The 15,076-nt window shown below is 36.1% G+C and overlaps 3 protein-coding genes across 3 annotated transcripts; 2 read left to right on the forward strand and 1 right to left on the reverse strand.

Annotated features, from left to right (window-relative positions):
• Positions 1-207: 207 nt before the first annotated feature.
• On the reverse strand, positions 208-4,772 carry EV154DRAFT_488347 (uncharacterized protein; the record flags this gene model as incomplete). Its single annotated transcript, XM_051599102.1, has 6 exons — positions 208-486; positions 545-1,164; positions 1,793-2,332; positions 2,400-2,600; positions 2,675-3,339; positions 4,705-4,772. 6 exons carry the CDS (start codon positions 4,770-4,772, stop codon positions 208-210), a joined length of 2,373 nt encoding a protein of 790 aa, XP_051450576.1.
• Positions 4,773-10,652: 5,880 nt separating this feature from the next.
• Positions 10,653-11,457, forward strand: EV154DRAFT_488348 (uncharacterized protein; the record flags this gene model as incomplete). The annotated part of the gene is made up of 3 exons (XM_051599103.1): positions 10,653-10,692; positions 10,867-11,356; positions 11,379-11,457. The coding sequence occupies 3 exons, from the start codon at positions 10,653-10,655 to the stop codon at positions 11,455-11,457; spliced, it is 609 nt and encodes a 202-aa protein (XP_051450577.1).
• Positions 11,458-12,696: 1,239 nt separating this feature from the next.
• EV154DRAFT_583017 (uncharacterized protein) lies at positions 12,697-14,641 on the forward strand (the record flags this gene model as incomplete). The annotated part of the gene is made up of 5 exons (XM_051606695.1): positions 12,697-12,891; positions 12,957-13,110; positions 13,168-13,557; positions 13,614-13,802; positions 14,283-14,641. The coding sequence occupies 5 exons, from the start codon at positions 12,697-12,699 to the stop codon at positions 14,639-14,641; spliced, it is 1,287 nt and encodes a 428-aa protein (XP_051450578.1).
• Between the last annotated feature and the right edge of the window lie 435 nt (positions 14,642-15,076).

The raw sequence follows: 15,076 nt of genomic DNA on the forward strand, positions 1-15,076 counted from the left end.
GTTTAAATTGTCAGTACGTCTATTTTTTTTTGTAAGTCCATGTTTTTTATACGTCTGTTTTTATACTTCTATTTTTTTCATACGTCTGTACTTTTGAACGACTGCGTATTTGAATTTCATACGTCTAATTTTCCTATAACTATAAACATACTTATTTTCTATGTGTTGCTTTTCAGGTCTAGTTTTTATTTATATTATATTTTTTATCTAATCTTCTTCAAAATCGGCTGTGAAGTCGAAAGGGTTTAAAAGTGAACCAATTTCATAAGTTTCAATCATAATTTTGGCAGCATCTTCGAGTGACACACCTTGATCTTCAGCGATTATTCGACAAGCGATTTCGGGATTGACAATAATTGTAAGAAATTCGTGGTGTCTGAAAGAGGTTGATTTCTTGACTTCAGAATTTTTGTACTCATCCTGGTTAAATCGACGAAGTGCCGCATGACCAATGACCTCAAAGCCTTTCGGGCCATAATACCCAGGCTAATGATACATACAATATAAGTGATATGTCAAATTTGACGCTAATCTTATTTCTTACCATGATCTGTTTTTTGTTTTGTTCAAAGTGGACAAAGTGTTTAAGCTTGGCTTGCGTTCCGGAGTTATCTTGACCAGCTTTAGATTTAAATATACTTTTGATTTCCCCCGAAACTAGTTTCTGGACAATTCCACTATTGACCAACTCGAAGGCGCGACGTTTAAGTGATTCAAAATCAACACTTAGACAGTTGTACTTGGTAATTGTTGGCAGAAATTCCTGGATTTTATGGGACTTGCAGAATTCATCTAATCTTGGGTTAAGCTTATTGTTTAATTTGTGCCATTCACCTTTAAGTTTTTTGTATTTTCTTTCGTAGCGGTTGTTTTCCGCATTTACTTTTTTTTTATCAAGCTCCTTTGTTAAGATGTCGATTTCAGTGTATTCTTTGAACATAGACGTATCCTGGTCACCGTCTTGGAAAATGTGCTTTTGGCACTTGAAGCAGGAAAGCGTTGTGATTGCAGGCGTAGCTAGGTTACGCATTTTTTCCAAGGTTTTCAAAATAAAGGGTGACTGTGGAGGAAGAGGGGGCAAGACTACACGTTTGGGCTTGCATAGAATCGTATCGGAAACAAGTCGAGCAGTTGTTTTTAATGGTGCTGTTTTTGCGGTTGCTGCTATTTTTTTTAAATTGATTTTAATTATTATTTTTTCTTGTTCTTGTTGGGTTTTTTGATTTTCGTGTTGTTTTTGGTTTATTTGAATTTTTTCTTGTTTTTGGTTTAATTGAATTTTTTCTTGTTTTTGGCTTATTTCGTTTTTATCTTGTTTTTGGTTTATTTGAATTTTTTCTTGTTTTTGGCTTATTTGGTTTTTGTGGGTGTTTTGTTGTATTTCATTTTTTGTAAGGTCTATATGTTCTTTTTTTGGGTTGTTTGATTCAATCAAAGTGGAGTTTGTTGTTTCTTGAGAGTGTAATGTTTTGTATAGAGCGATTCTAGAGTTGACATATAAATTCCAATAGTTGGAATCTATAGCTTTTCTATATTCTAAGTTATTAGATAGTGGAGGAAGAGGACAGTCGGGATACATTTGAAGTGACATGTAATGGTTTCCATAGAATAAAGAACTGATGGGTCGATTTGAGTTTATGGGACAATCCGGCAAGAAGGTACAAATATTTTTGCTCTTCTGTGAATAGAAATAAACAGGGCGTTGGTACAAATCCGCAATCAGATAACCTGACATGTTTTTGGAAGAATTAGCATTTTTTCAATATATAATTAAATTTAAACATATAGTTACCTGTGGAGTTCATGATCATCCAATTGCTGATTTCACAACCACCTCTATACGATAAGTGAATACGTTTTAATAATTCTTCATACTCCATGAAACAATCAGCAAAAATGTACGAAAGGTAGTGCTTTTTGTTGCTGATTAGATGATTATACAGAGATTTTCTAACATACATGTAGAAATCTTCATCTCTTTCATAGTTATCATTGACTTCAACACCAACAGAAATTGCTGTTCTTAGAACAACTTCTTTTCCAACTGATGCAGCTATGGTTCGGAAGCCGCAGTTTCCATCTCCATCAACATCTGTCACCAAAGCAACATGACCGATCATGAACTTGGGCATACAAGCTTGAAGGACATGATGGTGGGGCTTGGTAACTTCTTTGCCCTGGAGACTGGCGCCCTTTTCCAGCATTTGACTTGTCAAAACGGGTTTTGGCAAAGCCTTCTTTTGTTGCAGCTTTTTAATTTTCGCTTCTTTGTGGACATCGACATCCACTGCTTCGCCTTGAGACAGCATCCGTCCTGATTTGGCCACTTTTTCTAATAATAATAATACTACTATCAGTAACAAATCAACATCGATAGCATTATATATAGCACTACTTACGACTGGATGGCAAGTTTGAGTCCTTCGTTTTTTTTTGAGGAGGCTGGATAATCTCAATGTCTTGAAGCTTGACCAAGTCCGACGTCAAATTACGAATTAAATCAAGCTTCTCGTCCTTGACATGCTTGAATTTAATTGAATCTAATGCCGTCTTTAATTTGAAGATAGTTATCTCCGTCTCGGTTGCATCTGCATACATGTCTGGAGTGCAATAAAAAAAATAACTTAGGGACTTTCATTTTTTTTTTAAAAAAAAAGAAGTTGCTTATCATTACCTGTACTTTCGGTTGCGGCTGTGGGTGCGATTTGTTTATCAGCATTCCCCTTATTGATATGCCATCTTATGTCAACCGAAGAAAGCAAAACAAAAATGTCTGATCTGGCTTGTGTATTTGATACATTGCCACTGCCACCTTCTATAATTTTTTTGTATTCTTCGTCAAAAATCGTGTGTCTGCACGGAAGTTTCATGGTACTTTTGAAGACACCAGTGCATGGCCTTAAGTTATTCTTCTTCATCTCATCGTAAAAAAGATTTACTTGCTCCCTTATCTTTTTAATGGCGTAAGCGCTGACAACCTTGAGGATTTTTGCGTACATTGGATTTCCAATCAATGATGGATCACACGAAATCTTCGAAAAGCATTTGTCCATGTTGCTTTTGACCTTTTGGTTTTTGAGAACCATATCAAGCTGCACAAATGTCTTAGGCATAGTGCACTTAACAATAGCCCTATTGTTTCCTTTAAGTGCACTATGTGCAGCTTCCGCAGGACTGGTTGTATAATTGCCCATATGAGGAAACTTATCGGTGTATTGTCTTATCCAGTAAGCTCTTTGCTTAAACAATTCATCGACAAATTCATTGATTTTTTCGGGCTTTCTTGAAACCAATGCATGTTTTTTGATATTCTCAACAGCAGAAAGTACTTCTTCGTCACTCTTTCACCTATGCAAATCCCAGAAAAGACGTTCCAATTCTTTGAAATCTTCGGATTTTTCGAACAATTTAAAAAAATTGGCCTTAACATTTTGGGCTATAATGTGCCAAACACAAATCATTTTTGCAACATCTGGAAAAATCAAATCGAGACTTCCACGAACACTAGCAGCTCTATCGGTAATAATGACTTCAGGCATAACGTTGGCTTTATTGTAAATCTGTACAAATGTAACGTGATGTTGTAATAAGAGAAAAATATTAGCTAAATGTGATTGCAATAAGACATTTCAGTCACATTACCTTGTTTTTCAACGTATCAAAAAACCAAGTGTACGTTTCCTTTGTTTCATCGGCTACCCATGCCAGAGCAATAGAAAAATTCATCAAACCGGAGCTGGCTTCGTTGCTAACATTATCCACACCAATTGCGTTGATCAATGGATAACCAAATACGTTCGTTGTGTATGTGGCGTTAACAATGAGAACTTCCGGACATTGGACAATGTTGGCGATTGTTTTTTCATGGGAAAAAAAAAGATGGGTAAGTCTTCCATCGTTGTTATACTGACTTGAGAGAGTATAACCTCTAGCTTCCATCTCCTTAATAAAAGGATTTAAACTCTCCTGATTACAACCCTCGATTAAAGCTCTTCTTATTCTTGATCTGACATTGGTTACATCCTTTGCTATGGCATAAGTACCGGAAACAGATGCACTGTTGATAGCCGCAACAATAGACGAGGTCTTGACATTAGCCAAATGCAATTCTTCAATCTTACTTTGTTGGTTAAGATCTAAGCTTCTGTTTTTTAACAAACAAAGTCGATCATCACCTTCAAGCATGTCATGGTTGTGACTATCCACAATAGAACCGATGACCCAACAATTGATATTTTTATTGAATGAGGCCCTAACAGAAAAAAGACAGGTACCGGATTTTGAAAATTTGACCCTTTTTCGAGATCCTTCGGAAACTTGATTTCTGTACTTGTCACGGAACACGCAAGCTAAATGATAGAAAGGGTTTTTACCCTTGCGTCCAACAGGTGCACTATCACGAGTATGCAATTCAAATCCCTGGTATGCAGCAGCAGAAAAACAAACCTCTAAAAATTCTTCAGCGGATGCAAATCTATCCCCAATAGCAGGAAATTGCTCGAATCTATTAATCGACATTTTCAGAGACTTTTATTTCTTTATGATGAGTTAGAAAGTTCATCAATAATTTTTATTTGGAGGTCCTTTTATACGAATTATAACTTTGATTTTATTTCTACTCAGTTCGAATTAATGTTTGACAAGAGTTGCTAATATCTTCGGAACACAAATTCATTACAAGATAAAAAAGAGTGTTTTACTTACTGTATGTAATAAATGTTATTCGTTTTATGTTCGGAATCTGCGTATACACATAGCCGCTCGCAACCCATTAACCATAGTTAAGGATTAGAATTTCTGATAATCAAAGACGTGCCATAAGTTACTCCAGTTACACAGTCCCTTAGATTAAATGTAAGATATAATCGCAGTAAGTGCTGTGTTATACTGACGTTCTGTCATTTGACAATATGAATAATATTGACAAAGGTGTCATAACATCACTCAATTTATAAAGATGCTGCAAGTTGAGTTGTAATTATATTTGGTTGTAAATGTAATAAATACAACAAAAAGGATGAAGAAAATACATCTAGGAGATAGATTCTTCTAAGTTGATTGTAAACGGTTTGGAAAATCGTATTACTAAAGAACAGGACTTAAAAAACAGACGTACAAAAAAAAACAGACGTACAAAAAAAAAACAGACGTACAAAAAAAAACAGACGTACAGAAAAAAACAGACGTACAAAAAAAAACAGACGTACAAAAAAAACAGACGTATAAAAAACAGGCGTACAAAAAATAGACGTAAAAAAAAAATAGACGTACTGATTTAAACAGACATGTAAGAAGAATAGACATGTAAAAAGAATAGACTAATTGGAAATTCAAACAGACGTAAAAGCAGACGTAAAAATAACAGACATAAAAAAAACAGACATAAAAAAAACAGACGTAAAAAAAACAGACGTAAAAATATCAGACATAAAAAAAACAGACGTACATAAAAAAACAGACGTATGAAGAGTATATTAAGTAATATTTTGGGACAGTCACGTGAATCGACGTAAACGTTTTTTTTTTAGACGTATGTGTAGACTTTGCCTATAAAAACGTGTTAGTTGTATGTCAAAGTATACCAATGCCATGTTATGATTACCTCTTCTCGGTGTCATGTCAGTCACGCTCCCTCCAATTAACCGTTCTTCCATGGCGTCAAGACGATCGTTTACCTGGGAGTGGTTGGATCGGATTTCGGTTTGCAAATCAAATACTAGCTTTTGAAGTTCGATGATGGTACGAACCATGTCGTTTGTGTTATATGCGGGCATTTTCAAATTATTTTATGATGTAGATTGATAAAAACAGCTTTGTCAGAAAAAACGTGCTATATATGTATTCTCCATATTCTTGTACGTCATGGTTTTTACATCATATCCATGATATAATCCATGCCACTATATAAAAAAAATTAGCACTAGTTGCAATACGTAATGACAGCTGTCTTGGATTCAAAATTGGATCTAGTAGTTAATGCAACTGCGTTAAATACTCTATGTTGGGATTAGATTACGGCATCTTTCTTTAACGCTTCCCTCGATTTATTTCCATGATTTTATCACGTAACTTTACATGCAGCTATTGCGACAGTCTTTTTGAAAACCATGCTCGAATGGTCGAGCATCAACGAAGAGTAAAATGCCATTTCTTTGCAGTAAGAAGTGGAATGAACAATATCAATACCAATATACAAGATGATGCTGAAGAAGAGCTTACGTCCGTCCAAAATCTTGATGAGCAGTATGCGGACGATGATACTGTAATGGAAGAAGCTGCAGTTAATAATAATTAAAATCATACTAACAAATTTCTAACTTACAATGTATTGCTACAATAACTAGCACGCGATGATGCTTTCATGTTCGAAGATGCGATCAGATACAAGCACTTTGACCACGATTACAACTGGAACATAATCCAAAAGTTTGGCATAGGCTTAATTAAGCTTCTTGACCATAACGGTGATTCAAGATAGGTCCAGCGTGATGTCGTAAAGCATGTCAATGGAAACCTTCTTTCCTACATTGATTCTGTTGCTGTCTCAGCTAAATTAAATATTGACTCACAGACTTCCTTTCATACTAATTGCAATTTAGACTTGGGCGGGTTACTTCCTTCTCCAGAGGCTATTCATAGATTACTTGATAAAGGCAGCATTGCCTCTGTGAAAATGTATGATGTGTGTCGCGAAGGATGTTTTCTTTTTGATGATAACGTGCAGCAATCACATTGTATCAACCCTGCTTGTGGTGAAGGACGATACAAAAACCAAATTGAAGCTGAGGAATCAATCCGTGCTGGCGACATTTCACCTCCAAAAGCCTTTCAAACCATGGCTATGTCTTCTGTCGGGGCTTCACTTGCGGAACTACTGGTCGACGACAAAATCCGTGAAGACTTCAAGTACGCAAGCCAATTCAGCGAGTATGTTGAAGATGACGTCTACATTGACATGTTTTCCGGTTCGGTGTACAAAGAATTTCTTTGTCAAAATTTGCTCACACGCAAAGACATCTGCCTTGTTCTTTACGTTGATGGGTTTCCCAACAAATCCAAACCAGGAAGCTCTCAAACATTGGTCCATTGCATGGTGATGAACATTCCTGCTTCTAAAAGGTTTAGAAATTAAATTTACTTGTATATGTTATCTTAATCAAACTTACCTTTTCGTTTTTAGAGCAAAGGAGTCGATGGTGATTCCACTGGCTATTTTACCTGGCCCAAAAAAGCCCAAGTATTTGATGAGTTTTTTGACGCCAATCATCGAGGAAATCAATTCGTTGTGTGCAAGAGGAATCGTCGTTGAAACAAACAATAAAATCGTGCACGAAAGTAAAGTATTCTTGCTCGGAATGACTGGTGATATTCCAGGAATTGCTGATTTAATGAATCATCGTGGACACACGAGCAAATATGGCTGCAGAATTTGCAAAATTGCTAGCAGACATCCCGGAGGTTGCCGTTACGGTATGTACTTCTTGGATGCAGGTGACATGAGAACCAAAGACGAATTAGTTTACGGCGATGCGGTAAATTATTCAAAGTGTGCACCAATATTTTTAAGATACTAAACGCAGTATGAATTAGCGATTCGATATACTTGGTGTTGATCCTGTTATTAGCTCTCTTTCCACCTTCACTGGTACATCTTTTTTTCTTGGTGACGAGATGCATTTGATTTGTAGAGGGCTTGGTACTTTGGTGTATAATCTTTTGGATCCCAAGAAAAACAAAACGTTCTGTGAATTCATCACTCAAGATGCACAATATACCTTTGGTTTGAACGCACGTGATGACACTTTCAGCAAAAAGATTGACTAAAAGGTGCAGCAGAGCAGGGTTTACATACCATCAGCTTTTGAGTAAACTTGGGATGTCGGTGTAGGTATCGGAAGAGCCGTCGATTATTTAGACTTTCTCTTGCACATTGTCCCGACCAGTGTACTTCCATTGGTCCAGAACAATGAAACCAAATGTGCGTTGATGGAATTGGTGGAGGGATGTTCCATTGCTTTGCAGTGGCGCATTTCTCGTAGGGACATTACAAAAATGAAAGGGTAACATGACAATCAGAGACTAGATATTAAAAATTTGATATTAACGCAAACATTTAGATGTTTTAGTAGTTGGTATGCGTTTTTGAATCGAGAGATTGTTGCAAGTCGTATCAATGCGCGAGTGTTCACAGCAAATAACCATTATTTGATGCATCTGCCGTATTTGGCTGAACAGATGGGGCCATTAAAATGCTACTCTTGACGACCAATGGAGCGGACAATTAAGAAGTTCACCAACTTGATCAAGTCCACGCATCTTATAGGGGCAAATGCTTCGAACGTCCTTCGTCACCAGGCGAATTATAACACGATGGCGGTTAGATGTCTGCAGTCTATTCAATTCCCTGAATCTACGGATCGTCCAGACACCTACCGTTCGTATACCTCTGGTGCCCAAGGCTGGTGTCCGTTTATTCCTCAGTCTTTGCTTGGATCAGATTCGGAAGAAATATGCTTCGGTGTCCCGAGATCGAAGGTGATTGATGCATTGATATCATATTATGATCATAAGGTTGGGGATGAAATCGAGCAATTGACCTCGTCATCCATTGTGATTGCAAGACGAGCTTGGAACGATGACTTGGTATTTTCTTCGATTATGGACATAACCTTGAAAAACTTAAAGACAAGAGCAAATAATATCGTCCTGTTGTTGCAGCCAATAATAATGTGGCTTGTTGTTACACAGGATAGGATCTTTCCTATAAATACGCTCCCTTTTTTTCAATTCTTAATAAATATTCTTTAGTTTTGTCTTTACCTAAATTTGGGATTTATCTTGTAATTGATACTAGTAGTATTTCCTCCGCTTTTTGTTGCTGTTTGTTGTCTATTGTAAATTATACAATCACATCATCTTCTTACATAAACCCGTCGTAAACTCTTTTATCTTTGACATCTAAGAACTATATTCTCTTCTCATCTCTCACAGTATTATTATCGATTTGCATTTTATTGTCTTATCCATATATTTTATCGTCTAAGATCACTACAGAAATACTCTTAATAAATAATAAAACTAAGTTGACAACTAAAAGTCTGGTGCTCACTATCACAATTGTTATATAATAATAATTGTCCCTTTTTAAATCTAAATCCGTACTAGCGCTATATCACTGTTTAAAGCTCCCAAACGTACTGGTCACAGGTAAGCAAAAGACATTTGACAAACTTTATTGGTACTTACATCATAGAATTTAGATCTATTTCCATTTGGTTTGTCGGTGTGCTTCACTGCTACTTTACACACAAGCAAGAAGGTGAAAATTTTTTTTGGGTATCGTCGAAGTAATGAAGCAGCAGCAATTCGACGCTCACAATGTTGTGACAGTTGCTCGGTATTCCAGGGGTGACAGATACAAGAAGTACGCTGTTATTTCCATTACAGACATTCTCCAAGTGGTTGGTCTTGTACGGTATTCCGATTCCGGTAACTTTTTCAAGGTTGTTTGGCCGTACATTAAATATACTGACAAGGTTAATCATCTTCCTGCTGGTTCTTTAGCTGATTTGTAAGTTGGTCGTATCTTTCTCTGTTTTGCGTAGACACGTTTTATTGTAATTAATCTCTCTTCAACAATTCATCTAATGGAGTGATTACTATTTTATTCAATCTGATGTGCTAATTGGCAATGTGTTATTTGGCAATGCTTGTAAAAGAAAAAAATTTAAAAAATAGGAAAGGAAAAAAAAAATTAAATAAAAAAATTATATTCCGATGGTTGCGTATTTTATCCACCATGTTGCGTCTTTCCGCAACGTGTCGCGGAATTCCACTACCGAGTCCGCGGCTGTGATAGTGTTTACATTTTTTAGTGGATCTTATACTCAACTATGATTCTGATTGAACAATAGTTTTTGGTAAAGTGTACTGGTTTACACAGAAAAACTAAAACAAGTTAAACCATAAATCCTGTGTGTTTTTATTCTAGGTTAAAAAGTTAAAACTAAACTAAAAGAAAAGTATCTCTCTAGAAACTTAACTATCTGTTTTAATTGGAAGATAATAAATATTTATAATTGTGACAAGCTGTTACTGTGCTTATCATTGTTTTATGATTGAAAAACTAGATTTTGTGAATGTTATGAATAACTGAGGGTGTGTCTCAGTATAATTAAAATAGGTATATTTGGATCCCAAAACACTCGGTAGGGTAGCACATAGTATTCGATTTCTTTTTCCTTATTGTAAGATTTTGTCCTGGTCTCTGACCAATGGTTGTATAGCGATAAAGATATTTTACCGATTTTATTTTTCCTTCCGCCAAATTGAATGGCTAAAACTAGTTTTCACAATGCGAAGTTCTTTGTTTACCTCTTTATTAATATGCTGAATATGCCATCCAGAACATGGGGTTTTGATAATAAACAAACAGTAATTAAGTTTCTTTCAATAGTGATATATTCAAGGAAGAATATACAACTTTTATTTATTCCATTGCACGTAATATACTGATTGAAAGTAAAAAGTACTTGTTAATTGTAAAAATGGATTATGCCATTGGGGATAATCCTGACTAAACCATTGTGATTGTGATTTTAATATTTAAAGAGTCACGGGCTGTTTAATAAGCTATTCCATGTTATACCAAAATGTATGTCAGCATTCGGCATTACATAAAGCATTACGGAAGTAAACACAGATTTTTTTTTATTATTGTAAATGCGAATATTCTTTGTTGCTTAGTTCATGTCATTCTATTTTAGCACATTTCTTGTACGCTATGGTCCTTGAAGTCATTTAATTTTCGAGGAAGTAAACGTATCAAATGTACATTACATTCACGTCTATTACGACTAATTTTAGGTATAATTGGCGTAATTAGCAGTTTCAAAACAAAGTACAATTCGTGTAACACTAACATCGAAATTCCAACGAAGCAAGTGAGAAAGTCTTGCAGACCTGTCTCACAAATCAGAAATTGTCAAGACCAAAAAACTATTCAAGTATCGATTTTAGAATTTATTTTTTATTTTCCCTCTTTTTCTACTTCTTTTCATTATTATAACGTGGCTGAAGATACTGCAAAAGATAACATGTGGACCACTGCATTGCCAGCTCGTCCCGGGTCTGATCTGCTCACTAGGATGCTGTTCAATGATAACTACGTAAAGGATATTATAGTCAAGGCCGTCATTGGGAAAGGTATCTGCGGAGATGCGCAGTATGTTGGCTCTGAAGAGAGGCACGATGGGAGGAGGAATGATGTCGTCTATTATCCTTTGGCAACACCTTCGGAAGAGCCTCGTTCTGTTATTATTGAAATCCAAATAAATGTCACGAAGGAGTTTGTTTGGTATGTGGTACATACACACTAGCATGAAACAGCCGTTAGACGAAGCTCAAAACTGTCGGGCGCGCATTTTTTCGATTTTTAAAAGTTATGTTATTCGATGAGTTTTAGTGATAAAAATAAACCAAAAATACGGATAGATAGGGTAGACGTCCGAATATCGGAACCTATTGTCGAAGCCCTGGTTACAAATTGATTGAAAGAGTAAAATTGAAAAAAACGGCTAAAAGTGCCATTGCTGGTAGTGATACATTGTTAAGATGACAAATATAACCGGGTTTACTCGATTTGAATATGATGTATTGAAGAGAGCGCGCAAAACCAATTATTGGTCGAGAAAGACGCGTTAAAAGATGACTGTTGTTAATACGGGTGGAATTTGAAAGCGAAGGTGGCGATATATTGTCGTGGGGAAAAAAATTAATTTTTTTAATCATTTTTGAACATTTTCATCATTCTTCTTTTTTTTTGAATCTTTTTTTTGTCTTTTTCTCTTTTTCTTTTAAATGTTTGCAATCAAAACAAAGCTAACCAAATATTTAAGATGTTCGAGAGGCAGAACAAGGGGATGAAAGATAAAAGAAAGGATAATACACGAGAATATACGCTTGTTGTCTGAAAGTATAATTTCAGATTATAAAGTCGTGATGTATGATTCAAAGTGAATATGCACCATGGACAAGTGGGCACGATTATGTGCATTGAAATAAAAACAAATATAGACGGGATATCTTGGTGTGAATAGATGAAGAACAGGGTAGAGGGTATGGATAAAAGAAGAGTTGGTTGGCTAACGACGGTTTTTTCTGTGGGAAGACCGACTGTATATGTTTGGTGTGTTGCCTGACAGTCGGTGTTGATGTCTTTACCATTAGATGGAGTAATCACAAACAGAGGATAAGCAACGACAAGGGGATGATGCGATTTGACTGGAATGAGAACCATGGAAGGTGCACTGACAGTAAGAGAGACACGATGTGATCACTAAATGAAAGTGTTGACAATAGTAGAACGACGTCAAGTACACTAGAGAGAATATACGTGTAGTAGCAGAAGTGCAGCAAAAAGGGAAGACAGTCAGGATACCATACCTTCAGAGTATAATCGCTTACATTTTGTGGTAATAAAAGTAACAATGCAGAGAGGGAATAGTATGGAAAGCCATAGAAATAAAGAAAAAATAACCTGTAAAAAAGAGAGCAGACTTATTTTGGTTTTTTGTTAATCTCCTTTTTGAAATTGTGGATGTGTGATTGGTGCGTTCTAGTGGATCTATATAATTTAGATGAAGATAAAAGTTGTCCGTTATTCTTTTCTTTTGTTTTTTTTTAGAACCAAGAATCATGGACTCAACCGATAATCAAAACCTTATCGATATTATTAATAAGGCGTTAGCCGTTAACCCTGGTCGTACTATCGTCGACGTCCATAATATCATGGACCAAACAGGTCTACAAATGGCACAAATTTGCCATTACATTGTTTACTTGGGTGCGAATACCAATGTTGGCTTCGAGCGCAGCCCAAAGCCGATGCCGGTAAAAGACACGATTGACCCCAATCATTTTTTGGTGGCCCGGAATTTCGTTCCGCGTACCTGAAGAGATCGGGATTAGATAGCCAAACGTCTACTACCAGTATTACGTCTGGAGAGGTTCCAGTATTGACTGGTAAAGAATTTGGTGTTGCTAATCTTGAAGAGGATCATCATGATCAAGGACAGGATGTGATTGATCTTGTTGATTCTGATAGGGAAGGTAGTACAGAATCAATGATTATCATTGAGGATAAGGATTAGACAGCGGTGGATGTAGAGGATGTGATAGATGCTGTTTTGGTGGAAGGAAGACGAGGAATGACCAGACGAATGGAAAAAAATAACTATGTCGGCTATTGGATAATATTATCGAATAGGGCTAACGAGTTCGACCAACTCACCCACCGTATTTGTACAGGTGAAGCATTTGAACAATTGTTAGAGTCAACAACCTTGAATGACTTTACTTTGGACTTGCGTGAGGTGAAAAGAACAATTAGTACCAGGTCTCGATTGGGGTATTCTTTTAAAAACATAACCTGTCTGTATCACTACTTGCTGTTTACGGAATACCATGTATTCAAGGTATCCGATGAATGGGAGTCCATGGAGATCATGGTGCTTAATGATGCTGATCCAGTAGGTTTTACGGATTGTAGAACGGGTGGTGAGCGTGTGTTTTGTGTCTTTCAGTTGTTGGGAATGGCAGGTTTTTGGCTGTAGAAGTAATGACCGCCAAAGCATACTCCAGATACCACCGACGTATTGAAGAACAATTGGAAATGTTGATGAAACCTCTGTTGGCGGTTCTCGTGCGTGGGTTATCTCTCCCTGCGGATAGCTGGATTTATCGATATATCCAACAAAAACTTGTTGTTTTAAACGAAATACTTCCGGAGATAGATATTGCGGGTAACATCAATGGAAAGATAGTTTTGCAGACCTGTAGTTCGATTTAAGACTCCTGTAGCTTTTTTTTATTTTATCTTTTATATTGGAAGACTTCCAAAACTGTTAATTCATCAAAATTAAACGGACTTAAAAATATTTTTTACGATGTGTAACCAAAAATTAACCTTAATTTTAAGACATTTTCTACTGCTTAAATGGAGAAAAGTTAATTGACACCCCCCACCCCCCTCAATTAACTTGAAAATTAACTTCAAAAAAAAATTAACTCAAAAAAAAAATCTTTTTTACATTTTCTTTTAAAACTTTGCATGCAATAGGCTTTAAGGATTATGAAAGTAAAATAAATGAATTGCGAAGAGTTTGTTTATAAAAAAATAATTTTATTGTGCTCTTTTACGCTTATTTGAAACGACTTTTTTACCCTTTTCAGAAGAAGTAGGAGATGGTTCCTAAAAAAATGAAAAAAAAGGCATTTTTTAGTAAATACAAGACCTAAAATATATCACAATTGTAGGCGAGAATTTGCGGGCAAGATTTTGAGTGTGCCAAGAGAAAACGCAGTTGGTGTAGATAGAGGTGATGTGGCAACTCAAAAAAAGCATGCCGTTATTACGAAGCATCGTCAGGCAGTAGAATGGGGAATGAGAGCCATACAAGGGTCATTTGGAAGGCTGCATGCAAAACTTCCTTCTGATAAGGAACAGCGTAGAGATATTTTGACCCTTGTATGGAGGTTACACAACTTCCGTGTAAGAACCGTTGGTGTAAACCAAATCCGAACGGTTTACTACGCTAATTGGAAGCAAAGGGAGCAAGAAATTATGAATTATTTGAATTAATAAAATTAATCTTAATTTTTGTGCGTTTTGGAAGGCATGCGAAATTAACCTCGGAAAATTGAATTTCCGTAGTTAATTTTAAGTTAATTTAATTTCTGTTTTGCGTTTTGCAAGTCATCCATTTACACATTCTTTGGTTAATAAAATTATGGATATTCTTATTGTTGATTTACTTTATTCGAGTGTTGTAAGCAATTGTTGCTACTCCTCGCCATAATCCCCTAGTCCGTCTCATACCAGATTCGCGTACTTGATTGTGATCATTCGGTAACTTTAATTAGCATACCCTAAAGTACCGGATGCGGACAAATAACGAGCCAGAGTTTCCGAAGTCCACCCTACATTTATTTGTCTACAATTGTAGACTACGCCTTGAAAATATAATTGTATGTCGTTCCTTGTTGTATAATATATTCTGTTAAGTTTCGCTTGTTT

Source organism: Mucor mucedo, assembly GCF_025094135.1.
Source record: "Mucor mucedo strain NRRL 3635 chromosome Unknown EV154scaffold_242, whole genome shotgun sequence".
Classification (NCBI taxonomy): domain Eukaryota; kingdom Fungi; phylum Mucoromycota; class Mucoromycetes; order Mucorales; family Mucoraceae; genus Mucor; species Mucor mucedo.